Source organism: Anabas testudineus, chromosome 17 (genome assembly GCF_900324465.2).
Source record: "Anabas testudineus chromosome 17, fAnaTes1.2, whole genome shotgun sequence".
In the NCBI taxonomy this organism is placed as follows: domain Eukaryota; kingdom Metazoa; phylum Chordata; class Actinopteri; order Anabantiformes; family Anabantidae; genus Anabas; species Anabas testudineus.
The window spans coordinates 20,491,670-20,514,928 of NC_046626.1; the positions used below are offsets into that span (position 1 = coordinate 20,491,670).

Consider the following 23,259-nt stretch of genomic DNA (forward strand, 5'->3'; position numbering starts at 1 on the left):
ACCTACTTGCATAAGATGAGGTGGGATGACACGGAGTGGCATACACTGAGCAGGTGCTGTAAGGCCCAATGGCAGGACTTAGGATCTGGTGATCTGAACTTTCACTGGAGACGGATTGTCTTTAGTATGAATATATCATACAGCGAACCATATAAAAAGTGCAGGTTCCCACAGTGGGACTAATAAAGATTAAATAAAAAAAAAAAGCCAGATTGTGAGAGGGATCCAAGTAGGTTTCCACATGAGCTCAGCTGTTCAAATAAAAGAGAGTCTAAATGTTTCGTAAAATAGGATGTTTGTGAACGTGAACCAAAGCCAGTGGGAACTCTGTGAACATGGACCAGCACCATACTGGTCCAGGTCATCCTCATAGTGTGAACCAGGCCTCAGTACTCTCTAAATCGTCCTCCCAGGCAGGGTCAGTGTCTGGGAAACGCAGCAGGTTTTCTTGTTATTGTGGGCAGTGAGAGTGAGACTTGCAGCTCAACCGGTGATTTACATTTAAGGTGAAAAAAGTCTGCTAAATTGCTTTATGGTGTAAAACTGAACAGCGTGTTTTTGAAACACACACGTTCATGCATTTGATCCAGGGTGTGACCCTTACTTGTACTTGATGACAGATCCACTCCTGCGGTGCAGCGAGGTGTTACGTCTCACTCAAACGGGCCTCATCCCTGGAAACGGAACATTATTCATCCACGCTGAGCGCTACTCAGCCTGTGAAAATGTTTCTGAGAAAATAACCGAGGCGATGTCATGTCACCAGAGTTATCTCAGAATTAATCTGCAGAGTAAACATTTTTAACAGAAAACCTGTGTCGTAAACTGGGGTTTTAACATTTGAAAGACAAGTTCACATGGAGCTTGATGCCTAGAGGTGATTATAAGTTTGTGGAACTTATGAGGTACAACGACAAAATGACAACTTCTTCACTCTTTTAACATCTTTTTCTTGTCTTGTCTTGGCAGAACTCAATGATGCTACAGGATAACACTTTGTGGATGTTTATCCAGAAGGCTGTGCATATGAGGTGAGTACAGCTAATTTGAAATAGTCTCTGTAATGTCATTATCAGATGCATATGAAATATGAAACACAGGTTGTGCAATCACAAACATCTGTTGACGCTCCAGTCTTCATTTGCCGTTTTATTGAGTGAACGAAGAAAAGTTAAAGTTGATGCAGAAAAGTTCACCAGTCATTTCTAAGTCATGTGATGAGGACATAAATGCGTTTGACTATACTATTCTATTTGTACAGAATCTTTTAAGAGGCCTCTCCTTTTAAATATAAAATGTCATAATCATAATCACATGGTAAGTTATATGATAGCACATACAAAAAGCACAGCTACCAACCTACTCATGTACGAGTGCTTCAACTTGGAGTGACTGCTTTAAAAGAAACCACTAATCAGGTGGAAAAGCAGGGAGGTTGGGAGAACCTCAGAACCAAAGTAGGTCAGTTCAAAGGTTGAGAAAACCTGTTCGAGTTTATACAACGGAGCATTAAACTGCTTCCATATAACTACAGCAGGCATAAAAAGCAAACAAGGCCTTCCTGACACCGACAACAACTTGGAAAGCGAAAGCAGAGGTGTGTGTGTGTGTGTGTGGGAAAGAGAGCCGTCTGTGTTGAAGTGAGAGAGATGGCACGCCTGAAATTTTGTACGTTCTGCTGAGAGGTGTTTGTGCAAATATACTGTATGTGCCGTGCGTGTGTCTTTTTCCCTCTCTCACTTTCACTTGTGTTTTCTGACACCTCAATTAGTGTGAGGCTTATTATCAAAACAAGATGGACAAGATTTATTGAGCGAGCGAGTGAATGTACATGTACAGTTTCATTTTTTGTCATTCTCTCTCTTTCTGTGTCACTCTTTGGCTTTAACAACAGCAGTTTGACCGAGTGACGGGGGAGAGAATGCTAGGGTGTAGAGGCAGCCAAAAGTTCATGCCCTGCTTAGATTTCTTTTTTTGTTTTTGATTTTTTTTTTCACTACTGTGCTCTGCTTATAATTTACTCTCACAGTCTGCCTGACCTTCTTTGCTGTTTGTAGCCTAATTTAAAATTTGAAATAAACTTTAGAAAGAATTAAATTAATAAAAAAATCAAAGTCAATTTGTAGAAAGTCAAAATGAGGTGCACGGATGTGTTAAGGCAGCAGATTGGTTCAGAGTTACAGTAGTTTGTAATTAACTTAATAATTCATAACACAGAACTAAGGACATAGAAAAGGTTTTGTGTGTCTTCTTATTTGTAAGAGTGACGCTTACAGAAACTCGTTTCTGTGTGGTGGATTTGTAGCTTGTCTTGGATTGTTGTTGTTGTTGTTGTTATGGCCGACATTTGATGGACTTGTTAAATGTTAAATTATAGAGAAATGTATTTAAAATGAGACATGAATAATAAGGACTCAAACTGTTTCTGCCCATTTGTCACCTCAGTGTTGGTTCAAATACCCAACATGACCTTCAACGTACGTCTTTGGTCTGAGGCTGTTCTGTATTTCCAACTTTGTGGCAAGAGTTTGGGGAAGACCCTTTTTCTAACACCTGTAAAATAGTTTCAGTAACAACTGAACAGTTCAGGGTGTTTTATTGCTGGACTGTTGTAGATTTATAGCTTTTTTTTCTACCACAGAAACAACTCTTCCTGCCTTTTTTTTTTGTTTTGGGCAGAAATTGTGGAAAGTACTTTTCTTCTGGTCTCACTTTTGTTGAGGTTCTCAGTGATCTGAAGTGATACCAAAAAGTGAAAACACTGTAGACTGCTCATTGACAGACTGAAGCGTCTCGTCTCGTCTCATTGTAGTTCCCAAACTCTCCCTGATTCTATTTTTTCTTTCAGTCTCTTCTGAAACAAATTGTCTTCTTGCTGAGACAAACGGTCACATACCGAGAAACAAAAGCAGCGTTCCCTTGATATCCTCCATTGAATCTGTGTTTCAGCAGTTTCACGGCAGTTCACAGCAGTTTCATACAGTTATGATGACCAGCTGGACTAAGGGGGGAAAGTGCAGTGAAAAACGAAGCACCTGTTACCAACATATGAGAGAAAACTATTAGTTTAGTTTCAAGCTTTTGGAGCAACTTGTGTTGAATATTAGTTGTTTTATTATGATCGTACAATAAAAACGAACACAAAATGCCATTATCAGTATCAAAGACTCTCTTTTTGTTAAGGTATTTCATTCATAATTCCACCACTATGCACAGTATTTAACCACTTTAATGTCTTAAGGGGTTTCCAGGCACAACCAGTTCACAACCAGTTCACTCTGAAACCCATTATTTCCAATGGCTTGCTGAACAAAGCACACGTGCTGACCTTGTGGGCACAAAGAGTTCAACGTTCACCCTAGCTGAACTTTGACATCTACATACAGTGATGAATAGCCATATGGCAAAATGGATGAATACCTAATATTGTTTGTCTGAATTCCCTCAGTAAAATGACACAACTTTAGAGACTTGGCAGGAAAGCTGTATTATGGAAACCGGTTTTTATTCAAGTAGGAATGTTAAGTGTGTTACTAAAATTTGTCAAACTTTTTTTTTTTTCACCGATTTGTGTCTCAAAGTATCTTAATGCCACGTTCGGGAAGACTACGTGAAAACATGTAGCCATTCTCACTCTTTTGAATGGGGGAGTGCGTTAGGCATTGGGGTCCTGCACCACAGGGGGTTTTGTCAAAACGACACAGCATCGTGGCCAAACACGTAGACACAAGTGTGAACTACCTCATTATTTCTGATGTTTACCTTGAGATCATTGTGACCAAAGGCAAAACAGTGGCAACTGCGACTTTCCACAGTTGTGTGTGAGTATTATTGTGTGAATATTTTTAGTAGTAATAACCCATTGTGCAGTATTTTGGCCTCTAATAAGATTGAAGCACATGAACCTGTTTCTTCAACTGGACTTAAACTGGGGTTTTACCATTTAAGTGCTTAGAAAATACTATAACTCAAATAATATACCATTTGCTTATATACCATCAATATTTTTGTATACATGCAACAAATTTTGGAATCTAATGACCAATGGCTGTGTTAAAATAACTTGAAATAATACTTGGCACTGGCACAATATGTTATGTAAGTCAGAATTTAAGAATAACAGACCATCTAAATCATCCAGCTTCTAGAAGGGCTGTGAGAGTTTTTTTTTCTGCTCATCAGTTGAACAGGAGGGAGGAGTGAGTGTGTGTGTGTGTGTGTGTGTTGTGGGAGGAGACAGGGAGGAGTGTGTGAGTCTAGATGAAGGGGGGAGGGGACAGAGAGAGAGAGCAAACGAGAGAGAGAGAGAGAGGGGGATTTGTAGCACGTAGTTTGTCAGCTGTCATTAGGTACAGATGACACACACACAGAGTGACGGAGGTAATCTCGCAGAGAAAAGAAGAGAAATATACAAAGCAGACGTGTTTGTGTGGGGTGTGTATCTGTGTGTGCATGCGTTATGAATTGCCGTGTGACTGTGTGTGTGGTGTGAAAACCTGTGTTTCTGCCCGGCCGGCATGGGATGGTTGTTTGGCTCTGGACTGGTTATGGACTGGTTCAAGCAAAGCAGAGGTAAGTGACTATCAGAGTCTGCTCTGAGTAACACATTTAAACATGTGTGGCATTTGCACAGTGCGAGTTAAAGCTGTATTTACATCCATAATGCATTTACTTTAAGTGAGATTGACTTTCTCAGCTGATGATAGTTTAAAACAGAGGCTTTTTTACTCTTTTTACAAATATTACTAATGTAAACAAACCTTAAACTGCATTTCTGGACATTAGTTCCAGTGTTTGAGCACCTGTCAGTCCATGAGAGAGAGAGACAGATTTCAACTGCAAGTATCCAGGATAGATGAGCTACTCTTTCTTCACGTTTGGACTCTGTACTGTAGGACAAACAGGTTACTATAACTGTAGAACAATAGCTAAATGTGTAGTAGTAATAACACCATTACATTTATTTATACCAAACAATGTTAGTTTCATTCTGGCATTATGCATGACTGTCTTAGTCAAACTTGAACTTTGAGCTGTCATGTATTATTGTGGTTGTGACACTGTGTGTGTGTGTGTGTGTGTGTGTGTGTGTGTGTGTGTTGTAGGGGAGTGGTTTTGACTAACCGATCACACACATACACGGACACACGCAAAGAGTGCCCAGTCAGCAGGCCAGTAGCTGCTCTGTCACCTGAGGTCTAACCAACTGTTTACTCAGTTTGCTCAGCCTCACTAACAACAGTTGTTAACACTCATTGAGAAAGCAGCTTGTTCACTTTGTGTACGAGGAATAAAGATAATAATGATAATAATAATAATAATAATAATAATAACAACAATAATCTGAACATTAGGTTTAAAGTTTAATAAAGTTGGCGAATTCAGAGTTTTCACAATGACAAATATGAAAAACAAAGAAATGTTTTCACTGTGTCTAGCCAGTTAGGTGTTAGCGTGCTGTGTCAATAATGACTGTTTGTCTACATAGTGTATTATGTTTTTGTCAAAGGAAAAGGTTAAATTAACATTTTATTTCATATCCAACATGTTAAAAACATGATATTCCCACAAAGAAGGCAAAAACAAACCACGTTTTGGTGCCTTCTAATGCTGTGTTACTGTACATTGAGCCCCTATATTTGATAAGTTATTTACCGACTACATACTGAGCAGCGCTCTTATGTATTTTACCCAGAAATTACTGGAAGGAAATCTTTGATATGCAGACTACAGAGGCACTTCAGCTGTATCTGAATGTTGTTTCACACTGACACTAGCCACCACTAGCAGATAAGTCAATCAGGGAGTTGAAGGTGGAGTTTGACCTCCAGGCCAGCAGAACAATGTGAAGCTCCTGCAGTATCTCTCAAGTGTTTTTGCTTTCATTTTGTGTTCTTCTTCTTTTTTAACTTGTGTGATTCATCCCATCAGTTAATTTATCTGTCATCAGTTGAGTCAGCATTTCACTGAGAGTTGTATGTAGCACAACACTTTAGCCATTACAAAGGGCATGGAGACTTAGTAGTGACCGAATACATGAGCTCCTCTCTTTCCCTTTTAAAAACAGCAATGGAGGGAGATGGAAAACGAGAGCGTGAGGTCTGAGAGAGAAAAGGGTAATCTCCATAAACAAGTCAAAGCTTCAAAAAAGGAGGAAAAACAAGGCACCACCAGTGGAGCTGAAGTCATGAGGTCTTGTCCAGGCTAGCCTCAGTTAGCCTTGGTGCATTTAGCCTTTTTTCCTTGCATTAGCACATTCCTCAGAATTTCTGGTGAAAAACGTCTTGATTTTAACAAACGCATTAGAAGAACAACAGCTTCAAGCCCGGCAGAGTGGATACAAGCAATAAAGCTTGGTTCATATCCCTAAATCTCACTAACACTTCCTTCTGAAGTCATTCTTTCAAGCTCTAATCTCTGCTGTGTAGAACTTCTACAGTCCTCTTCCTCTCTGTCCTGCTATTATTAAAGATATGTCTCAATCTAGTGTACCCTCAACTTTCAGCTATGTCGGGGCTGCATGAGGTGTACAGGACTTTTGAGAGATGTGAGTGTGCGCCTATGTAATTGTAATAGGTATAATAATAGGTGGGTTCATGCTGACTTTTGTCTACGTCTGGAGTGGACATTATTTAAAGTTAGTTGCTGAACTATCCTGTTGTAGGCAGCTCACTAAGACATAAAATAGCTGTATTGAAGTTTCTGCAGATACAGTTGTTACAGGGGTAATCTTTCTCAGTCTCATTTAAAGATCATTTTCTGTGGTACATGTATAAAAAAATGAACCTAATAGAATGGTGTTTTTGATTTTGGAAAATACTACAGTATGTACCCATCTCTGCCAAGTTGTCCACAGAAATTGCCTGGTGTCTGGGTTACGAGGTAGTCTGAGCACAGCCTAATCCATGACTCTCCTCCCCCATAGGTGCAAACATGTTAGCTTGGTGCCAGGGAATTACCAAACAGGCACAGATGCAAAAATTGCATAAAAAGTGTGTTTGCCTTAGCAATGGAAATGTGCCTGCAGGAAAATAGAGCCCCAAGTGTTACTGACAATAAACAAAACACCCCCTGACCTCCACCCACCCCCACTCCTCTCTCCCTCACTCTGTCTGTACTAACTTTACATCCTGGTCTGTCCTTTTCCATGCATGTGTGTCTTTGGCAAATTCAAGGGTCCAGATGTTTTAGTGGCCATTGGATGGATTTGGGACCCAAATGATCTCTTCTTAACTCTAGGGTTTATGTACTATGCTGTATCAGAATATAATTAATGTGTCATTGTGTTAATTTCACTTATCACCAGTGTTTACAATAGCGATTGAAGCCACCAGATTTTATGTGTTGGAGTGACAATGATTGCTAGTCCTAAAAGTATAACTAGTAACTAGTGCATGGTTTGAACATTGTGTTTTTTGTTGTGTGTGTGTGTGTCTTTGTGTGAGATAGCATCCGGGCAGCCATGTTCAATGTTATTGATCCAGGTTTATAATCAGTCACGCTCTCGCATTACATGAAGCTACACGTGCAGCTGCTGGCTGAGTGGCCTGAAAACCAGCAGCCACCACTATAAAGTCATAAAATGTTAAAATCTGTCTCTCGGTTTAGTATCAATGTTTGATCTCATGATCACTGCTCTGCTGCATTTCTGCACTGTTACAGGCCTATGATCAGCTCTCAAACAGCTGGTCATGTATTTGTTGAGACAAAGTGTTATGTGGGGTGGTTGGTTAGCCAGTACACTGCATTGGGTGAAGCTGGTCAATGTGCACATCTTGAATTTTATGGGGACTCACTTCTCAGCACACAGAAAGGTGTTTGTTTTCCATTTCAGCACACCAGTGTCAAGAGCCTTTGACAACTATTCAATAAAACTGGGCCACCAGGTGGCAAGACTGGTCAGCTGTTTGGACATGACCTGATCATATACTTTATATGTATAAATGAATGGACCTTGCTGATAGTGTCTGATCTCAAATGAGGTAATTTGGTCCTCAAACTGGACATTCAGTGGGTGAGTTGGTGTTGTGACATCTGTAGAATATTAACAGAGACATACATTGTTATATCCTCTGTCTTTTGCTAAATCCAGTGTTTTAATACCATATTAAGGCAGATTTCCAATTAAGCTCTAAATAAGGGCTTGATATAAGCAGGCAATGAAATAACTAATCTGAAGATAATATAGTGCCTAATGTTGCCTTTTATAGGACTAGGGGAAACACTCGAATACATCCAGGATCAACTGTTTAGAGAAGCTTTCTCACTTTCAGATGAAAGATTAGATTGGGATGAAGAAGTCCCAACATACACTCATCTTTGGATCTACTGAATTAATTCATTCAGTTGAGTGCAGAATGAGTAACATATATGATTACGGGCCCAGATTCAGAGGTAACTGGATAATACTACGTCATAAAACAGAGGTTAGCTTAAGCATAATAACACACGACTGGTTGGGGTACGTCACAGAAAAACTACCTGACATTGTTTGACTGCCTTCATTTAACCCCATGCACGTTTTCTGCACGGTTCTCCTCCAGTAAAACATTATGTCTGGTCCCTCAAATATATTGAAACAAAGCAGAATGTAACTGTATTTGTACAATTTAACATTGTACACAACCCATGACACCTGTACTTGAGTCTAAATCATGTTGCAAATGCTGTTTTTCATCCAGTATATATGGGAAAGTCTCCCAGAAAAATCAACCCAAGGGCCTCACAATACTTGTCAGTGCTCGATGAAGCCTCAGATCTTTTACACAGGCACTGGAGTGAAATTATCCTGCCTGTGTCACTGCAGCTCAAGGCGGCTTTAAGGAGGGTCAACAATCACCCCCACGTCAGTATGGTGGTGTATTGATGCGCTAATCTTTCCTTCAATGGGCAGTGTAAAAGGGTCTATCAGGATAGTAAATGAATTACTTTAAAATAAGAAAAGATTAGCATTGATTAAACAAAATGATGGCTTTTTGAGCTACCCATCATTTTCACCTAGCTGCTTGTGCCATACATTGAATGATGTTTGTCCAGTCTTGCACATGCTTGTGCGTCACTGTTCATCTTTCTTATCACTTTAATTCTCACTGTGCTCAGGTACGAAGAGCCAAGAGAAACTAAAGTCAGATTCCTTGTATGAGCAAATCGTATGTGAATAGATGTTGTCTGACATCTCAGAGTTAGTCCAAAGCTGGCTAGATCAACTAAATGCTGGTTGTCAACAGGCAGTAAACCACCCACCATAAAGCCACTGGCTCAGAGCAGCATCACCGTGGCAGCAAACAGCGGAGATGTACATAAAGAGATTGGACTTATTGATGATACACAGAGATGCACAAACACACCCACTGTGCATATGTTGTTGACCCCTCAGTGTTAGAGAAGCCGGTGTTCTTAATCCAGCTACAGCAGGGTATTAAATCTACTTGATGTTTGTGGTGGACGGCAGGGTTCGCAGGCTTAGACTACAGCCTTGACAGAAGCTTAGACACCAAAGGGAGGAGGGTCCCACCTCTTGATTATCGCTGTCCCTGCCATGTTTACATCCTCCCAGAGATCAGGCTGATCCCCATTTTGGTCTAGTGTTCTCCATTAAAGCCAGATAGCGTGAGTGCATGGAAAACTGAGAATAAAGAGAGAGTAATATTAATATTGGTGCTCTTTCTTTTTTTAAATACTATTAAAAACGGTATTGTGATGTAAACATCAGTCAAGTGTTGATTTTTTTTATTTAGTTAGTATATGTAAAAGTTTTTAAAGTGTCAACTCAAAAATGTATAGACCTCAGTGGATGAAGGACTACTTTCAATAGATAAGTCTTCTTGGGTTGACAATAGCTTGGAGTGAAAACTGTGAGTGAATAATGAAGTTATTCAGTTTATTCCAGAGGTCCCATCTCTGTGTAATGTCCCTTTTTGTAAATAGGAGCCACACTGTAAAGGTTTCATTACATCAAATACATGTTAGCTTTTTGTGCTGTCAATCATTACATAAGACTTCGTGAACAGTGTCAAATTTTTTGTTACATGCTCAAAAGGCCCGAGGATGACTCATTACTTAATAACCACCCGTAGTGTGTTTTACTTCCATGACAACTATCATTTGGTCAGGGTAAGGCTCTCATGCAAATGCTGATTTTCACATCTTCCCAACCATTTAATCAGTTTTTAATCCATCCCCCTTTGTACAGTATTTCTTGTTATGTCTGGACTCTATTAACACACTGTCCTGCACTTTGTGCGCCTCCTGTGTGATGCACAGAAGACACATTCTTCTTTTTGTGTATCAGGAATTTAGCATAACTGGTCTTGCACCTTTGAAAGTACCCATAGGGGAATCACTCTACATTCAGATTAGTCATCATGTGCTAGAGCTGCTTACCCTGAATACACACAGTAACAGGTACATTTAAATTGTTATGGTTTATTATTTAAACAGCCAATCATAATTACTGCTATATACGCTGCTGCATATTGTAATTAGCTCTCTCTCCACCTGACCTCCATCTGCCTGTAATGTGACACCTACCTGCTCCCTGTCGCCTGTAATATACCAGGAAGTAAAACCACAGGGATATTCCTTGAAAGCTGAACAGACCAGAATGACAGTTTGTAGTTAAATAAATGATAACACACCTAAACCCATATGGAAGCCACTGTCCGGTATAGTAAATGCAGGCATGAGGGTTAAACACATTAGGTTTGTATTGAATGTGGTCTTTTAAATCTAAGATGTTAAGGGAATGGTTTATTTTTAAGGAAATCTTCATTAATGTTCTTAAAGCATCGCTGACAGAAGTTCAGGTAACAATATCTCACCTCAGTATTTTTATTGTCACTTCACAGTTCCCGAGTTACCTGTGACACATTAATATGTTTACTGTAAACAATGGCCTAGATCAAACTGTACATTCTCGAGATCATTGGTGGCAGTGTTTTCTCAAAAGGAACACTAGGACATCATTACCATGAAAATGCTGCACGTACATTAACATGTTAAACTAGTAAAGAAAGTAAACAAAAACACACCTGTGACCGGCTCACCCAGTCACCACTGCTTCTTCACAAAGCCCAAACAAAAGGAACTGAGCAGGGTTTCCATTGGAGACAGGGTCCACTCAGGCAGACCGTGATCAATCCTCAGCTTTAATTCCTTAATGGATGGTTTGACCCTCTGGCCTCGTCTTTTCTGTCCAGTTCAAATTGTTTTTACATGGCCTCACTTTGTGAACCTCTTGGCTCCTCTGATTGCATTAGTATTGGTCTGAATGGGGCAAAGGCTTTTTGTCGCAGGCTGCATTAGTGTTAATTCATTGTGTGTGTGTGTGTGTGTGTGTGTCTGTGTTAAAACAAGGCCATGTGCGTCTCTCGTATATGTGTGTTATGTGTATTTACTTCAGACATTGACTTGTGGTCCAGATGATTACTAATAATCTGCTTTTCACCAAAAGGAATGAGAACCTTTCAAATATCTGATGTTTTACTAAACACATACAATCTGAGGCCTAATGTGCCTCAATATGTACTTTGCTACAAGTAGAAATACAACATCAAATACTTTATTTCAGTTGAAGTAGTAAATACAGTGTTTAAAATTTACTGTAGTCCAGATTTGTTGCACATGTGCCTCATAAATGATTTTTTTTTAAATGTTCTGTGGTTTTTAAGATGTATTTATGTTTAGACTTCTGTGAGCATATGTCTGTTAGTTTCATATTAACTATTCTTTATATAATAATTTAACCTTCATCTAGTGGCAGCAAATAAGCTAATGTTAGTGGCTATGTGCCAGTGAAGCTAAACCTTTTAAAAGGAGAACGTTTTTACTGTGACCTATTTCACATTTGTGCTGTAAAATGCAAACAAACTCTAAAAGGTGCAAAAATATACTGAAGACAAAATTCTAGGAAAAAAGATCTGTTACTGTGGAACCTTGGTGCAGAACGAGAACGGCAGCTATTAAGTAACAGGAAGAGAAACTGATAGATTATTTAATTATAATTACGTGTACTTATGTGTAAACAACACTGGGTTGCAAAGGTGAAGCTGAGTTTAGCCACTTTATGAACTGACAGATGGCTAATCAGTTATTATACATCATCATTTGTTGTTCATTATGGTTCATGGTAAAGTATGTACATCTACAAAGTAATTCAAACTGTCAAATTATAATAATGGAGGAAAATGTGCTGTATTTTCCTTTCATTATTGTACATGAGTAAATTCACTTACCTCAGCAACAGATATTACTATGCCTACAGCCATTTTGCTAACATGGCTAAAAATTTGGCAACAGCAAGAGCTGTTGCTAACTAGCTGACTGGCGATAACAGCAGATTAACAAGGGCACTCCAAGCATTATGGGAACTATCGGCACAAGCAGAGCCAAATACACCACTTGGCAGAAACAGATTTTTATTGGCCATTTCTCCCCTCCTCCATCTCTCCTCTCCTCCCGTGGTGTAATTAGGCCATATTCTCCTCTTCCTGAGGCCTGGTTATTCAGAGCAACAGATGCCCCTCCTCCCATTTTATTCCTCCTGTCAGCCCCAATCCACACAAATTGCCTTATTTCACAACATTTGCACTTGTCTGTGTGAGGAAATGTTTCCTGTAAGCACCAATAAAGCCACTGTTCATCCGTTTGATCTCTTTTCGGGCTCCTGTTCCGTTGTTCTTTCCCTTAATGCTTGTTGTATTATTATTTTCCTTCCACTTCTGTCCATCCTTTATTTTCCTTTTGTCCTTCTCGCTTTCTCTCCTCTCCTTTCATTTCTGCTCCCTCTGTGTTCTCACACTCCCTTATTCCTCTTTCCTGCCTTCATCTGCTCAGTATCAGCCCCACAGACTGGCTGTTATGTAACAGTCAGGTGATGTGTTGGCCCACTGAAGGCCTACCGCTCTGACACATACTGCTTCTCTCTGCTACACTCTGCTCCATCAGTGTCTGATTGTGTACATAAGCAAAGATTTGCCACATTAAAAAGCAAAGTGTTCTTCAATTTGTAATCGTGTTAAAGGATAATCTGTGAGTCTACTCCTTTTAATTTAATAAAAAAAAAAAACTACTTAGCAACAAGCTTAGCTGAATACATCAGAATGGTAAATTATATCATGGTGATAGAACAAGATTATTTCATAAAATGAAGTGTTTTGGAGGACTTGAACCCAAACTAGTGTAAAGAACTGGCAGGTGAGTTTGAGTTTGCTGTGCCTCTGTTCGAGCATTTAATACATACATGTCATATGTCACATGTTTGCATCTCTGCCACAGTGGGAGATGCCATGTCGAGTATCTGAAATAGGGATGTACAACATTAATAGATTGTGAATGATCCTGAAGAGTTGTTAAACAAGATGTCACTAAGTTGAATTCTGAGATAAAAACAATCTAATCTAATCTAATCTAATCTAATTCTTAATCAGGACCTGAAACAAACGATTACTGTGAAATAAAGTGAAGTCACTAGGCAGTTAATGTGTTTTTATTTATCAATAAAAGAATTTGGATAACTGAATTTCTTCAGTGGCCTCTACTTGGCTCCACAATAACTTATATACAGCTGTGCTGATTTAACAAATTACATTGGTTATTTCTTGGTTGGCTTTATGTTACAGTTTATGTTACAGTTACAACATTGTGAAGAAAGATTGCAGTCGACATCACGCTTCAGATTTAAAAGGTTGTGATAGGATCTTTTGACCAGATGGCCCAAATAACTTATAAATATGTAGAACTGTGAAATAAAATATAGTTACAAGTGTTTGGTAGAAGGTCTAGCAGCAGGAGAAGACCATATGGTGGCCCTCTCCATTCCAATGGATGTTTAATTTTAATCTCACCCCACCTACCTATATTTTCTTTCTTTTCATTCTTACACAAAACTGTATTATACAACTGGATTATAAAAATATTGTGCAGACAATTTGGCCTTGAACATTATGACTCGCGTTGAAGATTTCAACTTTAATGCCAGAAACTTCACATAAGCGCAGCGTGAATGCCTACATGAATTAGCTATTTCTAACTGAAGTAATTATTGACACCTACTGTAATTCTCACTGGGCCTCCTACATATTGCCTGCAGCCACATTACAATGGTGCATTGTGTTCATGAGTCACGAGCACACTCCCTGTTTGATTATGCACCATTCAAACAGGTTGTGTACTGTACATCTTCAGCACATTAGTGCTTGTTTGTATATAGAAGGTGAGGGTTTATAAGAATCGCTAAAATATGTTTTAAATAGTAGTTATGACTAAAATGCTCTCTCACTGTCTGTCTGACTCTAGGTGCTGATATTTACTGAAGATGAGTAGTGGAGGGGGGAACACGCCGGAGCCCCCCAGAGGGGGAGAGTCTCTGAAGAGGAAGGACTGTCAGTCAGACCTGCTGGGGCCCAGGTGAAGACCTTCATATGCAATCCACAGTCTCAGTACATTATTACTGAAAAACTAACAAAAGCTCACTGCAATATCAACACATTCCTCCCCACAGTTACCACAATACTTCATCATAATAACAATAATCTGTGTACTTTATAATGACCTGCTATATTACCCACACAGCAACCCTGTCTCCAGAAAACTCGACACGTGGGAATTCAATTGCAACCAGACATAAAGAGTTTATCTTGGTGTATTACATGATGTTTTACATACGTCACACATCATGAATATATCAGTAAAACGTTACTAGACATGTTTTATTTTTCTGCTAAAATTTCTGATCATGCACTCTGACTGTAGACACAGTGACTGTAGCACTTGGTTATAGTCAGAGAAAGATTGTGGTCTGTCTTAATAGAGAAAAACCTCATAGTGTCACAGTGAGTTTATATACTGTACCTCGAAACAGCAATGGGACTTTTCCTCACTTTAACCAAAGTGCTTTTCTTACCTAAAGTTAACCACAGACGGGGCACACACACATACACTTGGTGGCTGTGTGTGTGACAGTTGTGACAGTCGTGCACTTTGTTTGCCCACTATACACCCCCAACTACTTTCTTCTAACTTTGCTTTCATTAATAAGTGCAGTGCCTTCTTTATTCAAAAGACGTGCTGCATTGGAACATAGTCCACCCACTGATTACATTTTCTACAAAACTTGTTTAGAAGGAACAGGAACAGTGTAGAATTTAGTAAATTATTAATTATCCTCATCTGCCTCATGGTGTTGTGTGGCATTTAGTATATTTTAGGATTCCAGATCTTTTGGATTCCTGCATCTGTTTATTTTTCCACTGTTAGTGTGAAAAATATCTTCAAAGACAAAAGTTGCTTTTATTTTCAGCAGCTTATTCAAACCTTGCCACAAATGATTAATAAAAAGAGTAAAGTGTTGTGGCAGTAAGAGACAGAGAAAGGAGAGGGAGAGAGCTTGGTGAAATGAGTCAAGGCTCTCGCAGGTCGATGGAGAAAAATGCTGCGGCAGCATTTTTACCGGCGCCAGTTTATATAAGGGCTAACAAACGTTGTGTTTTCATTGTCGGGGAGGATGTATGAAGGTTGACAATGTACTGAGGTGCATGAGCTGAGGTCATAATGAGGACACATTGACGTTGTAGCTCCTGCTGTACTGTAGTGTGGTTGTCTCAATGTTTCACAAAATATAAAACAATCCACAAATTCATGCAAGGAAGGAAGTCTGCAGCATTCTCAGCAACTTGGTATAAGAGCACAGCGCTTGTGACACAATCAGCTGATGCTAGCACACCCAACTGGAAACATGCAAATATTCAGCTTCAATCAATACAGTATTTTAACCATTACATTTGAGAAATAGATTTTTGGTGTAGATTTTTACATTGTCTTTGTTTCCAACCTGTCGTCCAGCCCTAAGAGGAGCACTGAGAGGAGGAATCGGGAGCAGGAGAACAAGTACATTGAGGAGCTGGCAGAACTGATCTTCGCCAACATCAATGACATGGATGATCTCAACGTCAAGCCGGATAAATGTGCCATCCTCAAAGAAACAGTGAAGCAGATCAGACAAATCAAAGAGCAAGGTGAGGATCCACTCAATCCAGATTTGCCTGCTAGAGTCACACTTATTGTGCATCCTGTACATCTTCTTCATGTTTTTTGTACTGTTACTCACAGTTTGTGGTGCCCTATGTGTAAGTATTACACATAAACTAGAAACTGCCGTACTGTTGCCATACTTGGAATATTCATCCAAGACTGGACTGAAGTATTTTTACAGAAAATAAAGAAATACATAAAGTGAAAACAACTCACACTCTCTTGCTTCAAATACTTCTAATATGACTATGCTCATAGAAGCTGGGGTTACGATATGTAACCAATGTTGAGCGTGTTCTTTAAACGTTTTACCACATTTTCACGATATGAAGAAAGAGAAAAAAGTGACTAAAATCAAAAAACCTTCAAATTTCCTCAGACACCACACGACTGTGATTACACCTTTGGAGTCTCTTTTAACATGCATTCAACACCTAATGGATGGTGATCACACAAAAGTAGAAACTATCCAAGGCTGAATCCTCTCCAAACTCTTGCTCTGTCCTGTTTATCAGCCCTCATGTGGGACCTAAAGCGGAATCCAAAAACTGAAACATAAACAGGAAATGTGTACGTATGTGAGTGTCAGCCCAGACTCTGGAATGACTGTGTGTTGATGGTAAAGATTAAGACTAATAGAGCTGTCACTGACCAACGTGATGGAAATCTGCACTTTTTCTGTCCATCTTTGTTTAATTCTCCTTCCTTTTTCCTTTCTTCAGTTTTATCTTCCTGTTCGTTTCCTCCCCTCGCTGTCTCCACTCTCTCTCTCTCTCTTTTTTATGTCTTTACCTTGTTTCATCTTTCATCCCTCCTCAACAACCTTAGTTTCCTATACTTTGCTTTCCTCTCTTTCTGTCTCATCACCTCTCCTTCCATCCTTCCTCTTCCCTTTTCTCTTCCTTTTCTTTCCCCCTCATTCATTTTTTCCTTTTTTGTTTTCTTCCTACGGTCCACCAGTTGGTGTCCACGTGCTGTTGCACTGTTTGTGTCTGAAAACAACAGCTGAATAAGCACACACACTCACACAGATAATAAAGTCACACAGTTTGCCAGATCACCCTGTGGTCCAGCTGTCACAGTACAGTATTTAACTGATGAGACACAGTTCATGTCATAAACTTACACAAAATTAACTATAATATTAACAATAAGTCCATAAAATCAAACCAGCAGACACATGCAAACCAGGACAATGTAATGAATAATGCATTACAATACAAGAAATGAATCAGGGGTTAAAGAGAATAAAGCCACCGGCTGATTCTTTTGTTTAACAGACAACAACCCAGTCGACTGAGAGTGATGGTAATCCATTTAAGATTTTGTAGGTCATAAAAAAAAAGTCAGACCTAGTTTTAGTCAAGCCTGACAAAAATCATTACAATTAACCAATCTTCTTGTTACAAAGCTATGAATCAATATCACGTCATCGACCTTTGCGTTTCTCACAGTCGCAACCTGAGAAACGACACAGTTATGGAGAGGTGCAGGTCGCCAGCACCACAAACGACATCTTCTATAGAGCTGAACAGCTGTCTCTAAAGACACTTTGAACAAAAACTGAACATTATCACCTCCATGGATGGAGGATTTGTTGTACTACGGTGTGTTAGCTTTAGCTAGGGGTGCTGAGTGTATACGAGCGGTGTGGTTACACCTTTGGGTGGCAGGTGTTTTCTTCTGTGTTTGGCCTCATGTTTCTTTTACAGTAATTCCAGGTTCCGATTATAGGACAGCAAATTAGCGTGTTTGTGTATGTGTTTACTGTTCCATTTCTGTCAACTCATCAGTTTGTCGGACAGAGTCGATCCTGTAATAGTGGTGTGACTGTGCTTGGTCTGAAAGTTAAAAATGGAAAAATGACCGAGCAGAGTACCAACTCACAAAAACACAACACAAACCAATGACTAGGTCACAGATCTATAATTGTACCTTTAACCACAGGTGACATCAGACATTGCAGATGTAGGTGGAGAACAGTACAGGTGTAAATGTGTGATCTCCTGTGCTTATACCTTAATTAAGGATATTTAGAAAAGAGATGCCATTCACTCATGGGCAGATAATGAGACACATATAGGGCTGTCATGTCATTCCTAGTCAGACTGTGTCATTACTCATCTCTTTGTGGCCATTTTGAATATATTTTTCATTATCGTGTCTTTTTAGTGTATTGGTTGTCATCTTGTGTCTTTTTAACTGAGCTCTGTATATTTTAGTCATGAACTGTTGACACTTCATACGCAGCTCTTGCTCAGGGACTTGTGCCAGTGCCTACTGGGCCCATTTGGTAACAGATTTTTTCTTTTCCCTGATTTGTTAAGGTTGAACTTTTCTCATCTTTTGTATCTGCTAGTCGAGGTTTTTGCTTTCTTTTATTAGATGGAAGCACTTGCTAAATATTTGAGAGCTGATGAGCTGTGAATTTGTGAATAATGCAGACTCGAGGACATACTAACTCATTAATTAACCGTTTCTATGCGACTTACAGTGCCAAAGATAGAACCACATTTTAGCTCAGATTCTGTCTTCAACGTGTTTCTGCTCTGAGGCTGTGACTTTCACCTCTGTCAGCTGTCTTCACCTTCACAGACTGCTCGTCACATTAATGGCAAGCATCCATGTCAGATGTACACAAAGTCACTCAGACGCCTGTTTTAGGCACGAAACATCAACACACAGAAGGGTCATGTGAAAACAACAGTGTCATTGTACAGTGTACATCATTTTATTGATTTGAAAAAATGTGTACTGCTACTTTAATACCCTCCAACCTACATGACAGCCACTCCAGGCTCTACAGTGACAGGGTTTAATGGCTGATGACTCTGTACAGCTCTGGTCCCACAACAGGAATGTCAGCTATGTGGCCTAATGGGGCCATGGGAGGCTTAACAGGACAGTGGTACAGGCACGGAGGAGAGGGAACACTGGCCTCTATGACTATAAATGTTTGTATTGTACCAGTATTTACCTCGGTGATACCTGCTTTCTGTGACAATCCAGACAGTCAAACAAGTGGGGTTAACAGTGCATCACCATCCTAATTCATAGTTTACATTTGAATAAGGATATGTGAAGAATCAGACAACCAATAAGTGTCGTCAGTGAAAGGTCCTAATGTACATGGAATCACAAAATGAGTGAGTGAGTGGGTGTGTGTTTGCCTGAAGCAGCGTCATCACAAAGACAACACTGTCTGTGTTTTCTGAGAAAAGAGAATACAGGCTAAGAGGCAGAGCAGCAGCCAGAGTTTCATTTTCCAAGAAAACAAACATATTTTGTGTGATTTAGTCCATGCTATACCCAAATCAATCTCTTTTGATGTTCAGGCTGAACTTCTGATATGCCCTTTTACCACATAACCAATGAGTCACACATCGACTACATTTCTGTTCTCTGTTCTGTACCAAGATTTCTGTTTCCCTGTTTGTGTCATGTATTATGGTTGAAGTGAAGGCCACTGAACAGCTGTGAAATGTAAAACTTGAGAGATCAACTTGACAAGCGTTTTAATCTCCTTTTATCACGTTTCTTTTTGTCTTACTTAGAAAAGGCTCCAGTGGCTGATGCTGAGGAGGTGCAGAAAGCTGACGTCTCCTCCACGGGACAGGGTGTCATCGACAAAGACACTCTTGGACCCATGATGCTAGAGGTAGGTTCACCCAAACTTAAGTGAGCTCCTGTTTCATGCTGGGAGGAAAAAAAAGAAAACAAGAATAGTAATTCAAACCATATTTTTCTATTGACACCAGTGACCTGTAAATGAAGGGGTCAAATCTGTGAAGTGAAGAGTTTTAATGAAAATAGTTGTATGTTTCTGTAGGGGTTCTTCGCTTGGATCTGTCAGGCTGCCAGAGTTTCATACCTGTACATGTTATTGTCTTAAACACATTTAGAGTCTTTCTGCCTTTAAATGGAGTGGCACTACACAGTGACGCAGACAGATAAGGGTTCCTGTGGCAAGCAGCAGTGCTTAGTGGAGTGCATGTGTGTCCGTGAGTGGGTGGTGACGTATAGCATGGAACCTAATGAGGTATAAATATCTTACTGAAAAGCCATATTAGAAAAGAAGAGGAGGAGTGTGGCCACACACAAACACACTGGATATATATAAATATATATATAAATATATACATATAAATATAAAGCCTTCATCAGCCGCAACATTGACATAGTTTTAGCCAAAACAATTTCTATTCTACACCAGTGTTGGGATGATTTGCAGGCAGGTGAACAGGAGGCTTGTGTAGACATGTGTCAGGCCAAGGGACAAATCACAGTTGGTACATATACTCGGGTTGGAAAATGCTGAGTTGACAGGTATGGAACAACTAAAATATGTAGAACACAATGCACACGTTAAATGAACATGAGCCTTTGAGTACGGAAGCTCATTTCAAGTGCATATTGTTTATAACATTCTTAAATATGCAAATTTGTACCTTTAAATACAGGTGTTAAGTGCTTTTATGCAATTGTATTTGTAATATACATTATACTATACCGCACAAGAAGAGGTAAACTGAGGAATTAAACTAACATGTACATCACCTGTGTATTCCACGTTTAACATCACGCTTGTTGTCCACACTGTTTACAGTACAATAAAAAGATCTTGCTGCTCAAGGATAAAATAAGGTTACATAAAATGAAATAAATGGTTAAACTTTATTTTTAGCGGTTAGAGCTCACGTTTTGATCTCTAACCTCAAAATTCACTTTCTGCTGAGGCTAGTCAGTGTTGACTGGAAAGTTCAGATAATTTTAATAAATGTCTTCTCTTCACCTTCTTTTTTGCTTTGTCTCTTTCATCTTTCATTCCTCCTTATGGTTTTATACATTCCCTTGTTCCACTTATCTCCTTTGCACTTGTTGCACTCGCTGAATATCTTTTTATTTTGATATTTCCACCTCTCTGTCCTCCATCGATCTCTGCATTCGTCTACCTGTCCTTTTTATTCATCTTCTCTCTTCTTCTCTCTGTGCTTAACCATCAGGCTCTGGATGGCTTCTTCTTTGTGGTCAACCTGGAGGGTAACATAGTTTTTGTCTCAGAGAACGTCAGCCAGTATTTGCGCTACCAGCAGGAAGAGCTGATGAGCACCAGCGTCTACAGTGTGTTGCACGTTGGAGACCACGCCGAGTTCATCAAAAACCTTCTTCCAAAGAGTCTGGGTAAGAGAAAGTTAACCTAATCTTATAGATTCTGAAACAAGCTTTGTTTTGGGAGTTGTTGGAACTACAGAGACACTGGCCTGGAGAACAAGTTAAATTTGAAAGAACACAAGTGGGTGCAGATATATTATGTGATACTTCTAATATTAAGCTACAGAATACTCAGACTGAAGTGATCTTGACTTTTTTTTTATAGCAAATAAATATTTAGCTTTAAAAACTATATCTTGTTTATTATGCAGTGTGTATCCTCCAGGATGCCAAACATTATCTTTTTGAGTTCTTACTTCTTGCATTTCTGGTTTCATGTCTCTCTTTGACTTCCAGTCAATCACCAGAGCGGCGATTCATCCAACAGGAACAGTCACACCTTCAACTGTCGTATGTTGGTCAACCCTCATGCCGATGGTGAAGCCCGGCCGACCTCTGACCAGCAGGAAACGCCGCAGCAGAAGTATGAGACCATGCAGTGTTTTGCTGTCTCTGAACCCAAGTCTATCAAAGAAGAGGGAGAAGGTACAGTATTATCTCTGAATTACACCTTCATTCTTGATTTTCAGTTTGTCTCTTGCTTTTACTGTTTTACTCCATCTTTGTTGTTTGTAAGTCATCTTTGATTTGTTTCTCTTTGTTTCTCTGCCGCTTCATCTCTATCTACGTTTACCCTTCCACTCCTATATTCTTTACATATATATTTTTTTTTTTATAATTTTTTTTGCTCCATGTTTCCAAGTCTTTCTTAACTTTCTCTTTCCATGTCATGTCTCCCAGTCTCTTGTGACCTGTCCTCCTTTCATCACTGCCTCTCTCGAATTTCCCTCCCATCCACCGGGAGAGACTAATTAGCTTGTGGCACTTTGTCATCTTCCCATCTTATCTTATCACACACACACACACACACACACACACACACACACACACACACACACACACACACACACTAGGGAAAGAATATGTCTGGCGCTCTAATTTTAGATGTCTGACAACCAGATATTGTGCCAATCTGTCCTCCCATCCAGGAGCAGGCTGTCTGCTGGACAGACGGGGGCTGCAGGCTGAGACTGATGTTTAGATTGAGGCTTTGACTCAGACTCTCTGCCTTGACATCAGTGTTGAGGCTGATGTCAGTGTTGGTGTTGTGCTGTTTGACGTTGCTGTGGTGTTGGGGCTGGATGGTAAAAATAATGGTGAATAGGAGGCGTGAGGCTCCAGTGGAGTGGCCGTTTCATTAGGTGCAGTTGCACAATAGACTGCAATCCAGCACAATTTTTCCTGCCAGAGCCTAAGGTATATTTTTATAATCTAAATTTGAATAACAATATTTAATATATTTTCCAGTGGGCTTGCACGACTTACAACTTCACATTCAGTGTGGTTCCTTTTTGAGACATGTACAGGGAAATAAGATTGTTGCCCTTTGTCTTTAATGAAGAACGCATTTCATCTAGCAGTGAACAAACAGGGAAAACCCAAGAGGAGGAGAATGAGCATAAATTCACCTACAACTGCACACTAAACTGTAGGACAAACACAGATCTGAAATTCCCTCATATACATAATATATATATGTAAGAATACATTGCATATAGTCACATGGTGTGTCAATGAAGGGTTAACACGTTTTTTTACACATGCAGATTTCCAGTCTTGTCTCATCTGTGTGGCAAGAAGAGTCCCCGTCAAAGAAAGACCTGTGATGCCCGCGTATGAGAGCTTCACCACGCGTCAGGACCTTCAAGGTAGAGCTAGATGTGGAAGTTGTGCTACAATTTTATTAGTTACACACTTGATTGAGACTCAAATACACAATTTCGTTATCGCTGACCAATCTACCTGTCCAGGTAAGATCACATCCCTGGACACCAGTCTACTGCGTGCATCCATGAGGCCAGGCTGGGAGGACTTGGTTCGGCGATGCATCCAGAGATTCCACCTGCAGAATGATGGGGAGATGTCCTTCGCCAAAAAACACCAGCAAGACGGTCAGTGACTAAATTCAGGCCTTTGCAGCTAAAACATGTCTATTGCAACTTTGTCATGTTTTCTGAA

The 23,259-nt window shown here is 39.7% G+C and overlaps 1 protein-coding gene across 4 annotated transcripts in view; it reads left to right on the forward strand.

The window, feature by feature from the left end:
- The window catches only part of LOC113172000 (nuclear receptor coactivator 2-like), a 45,032-nt gene that overhangs the window by 8,677 nt on the left and 13,096 nt on the right, over nt 1-23,259 (forward strand). For 2 of the 4 annotated variants that reach the window (XM_026374763.1, XM_026374764.2), the window contains exons 2-9: nt 970-1,031; nt 14,296-14,406; nt 15,841-16,013; nt 19,584-19,687; nt 21,033-21,210; nt 21,538-21,726; nt 22,848-22,949; nt 23,052-23,192. In XM_026374763.1, the coding sequence (XP_026230548.1) occupies nt 14,315-14,406; nt 15,841-16,013; nt 19,584-19,687; nt 21,033-21,210; nt 21,538-21,726; nt 22,848-22,949; nt 23,052-23,192 (979 nt within the window). In that variant the 5' untranslated portion in view covers nt 970-1,031; nt 14,296-14,314. Of the gene's footprint in view, nt 1-969; nt 1,032-4,319; nt 4,573-14,295; nt 14,407-15,840; nt 16,014-19,583; nt 19,688-21,032; nt 21,211-21,537; nt 21,727-22,847; nt 22,950-23,051; nt 23,193-23,259 lie in introns of those variants that run through there. The other 2 variants (XM_026374762.1, XM_026374765.1) reach the window with 1 other exon arrangement.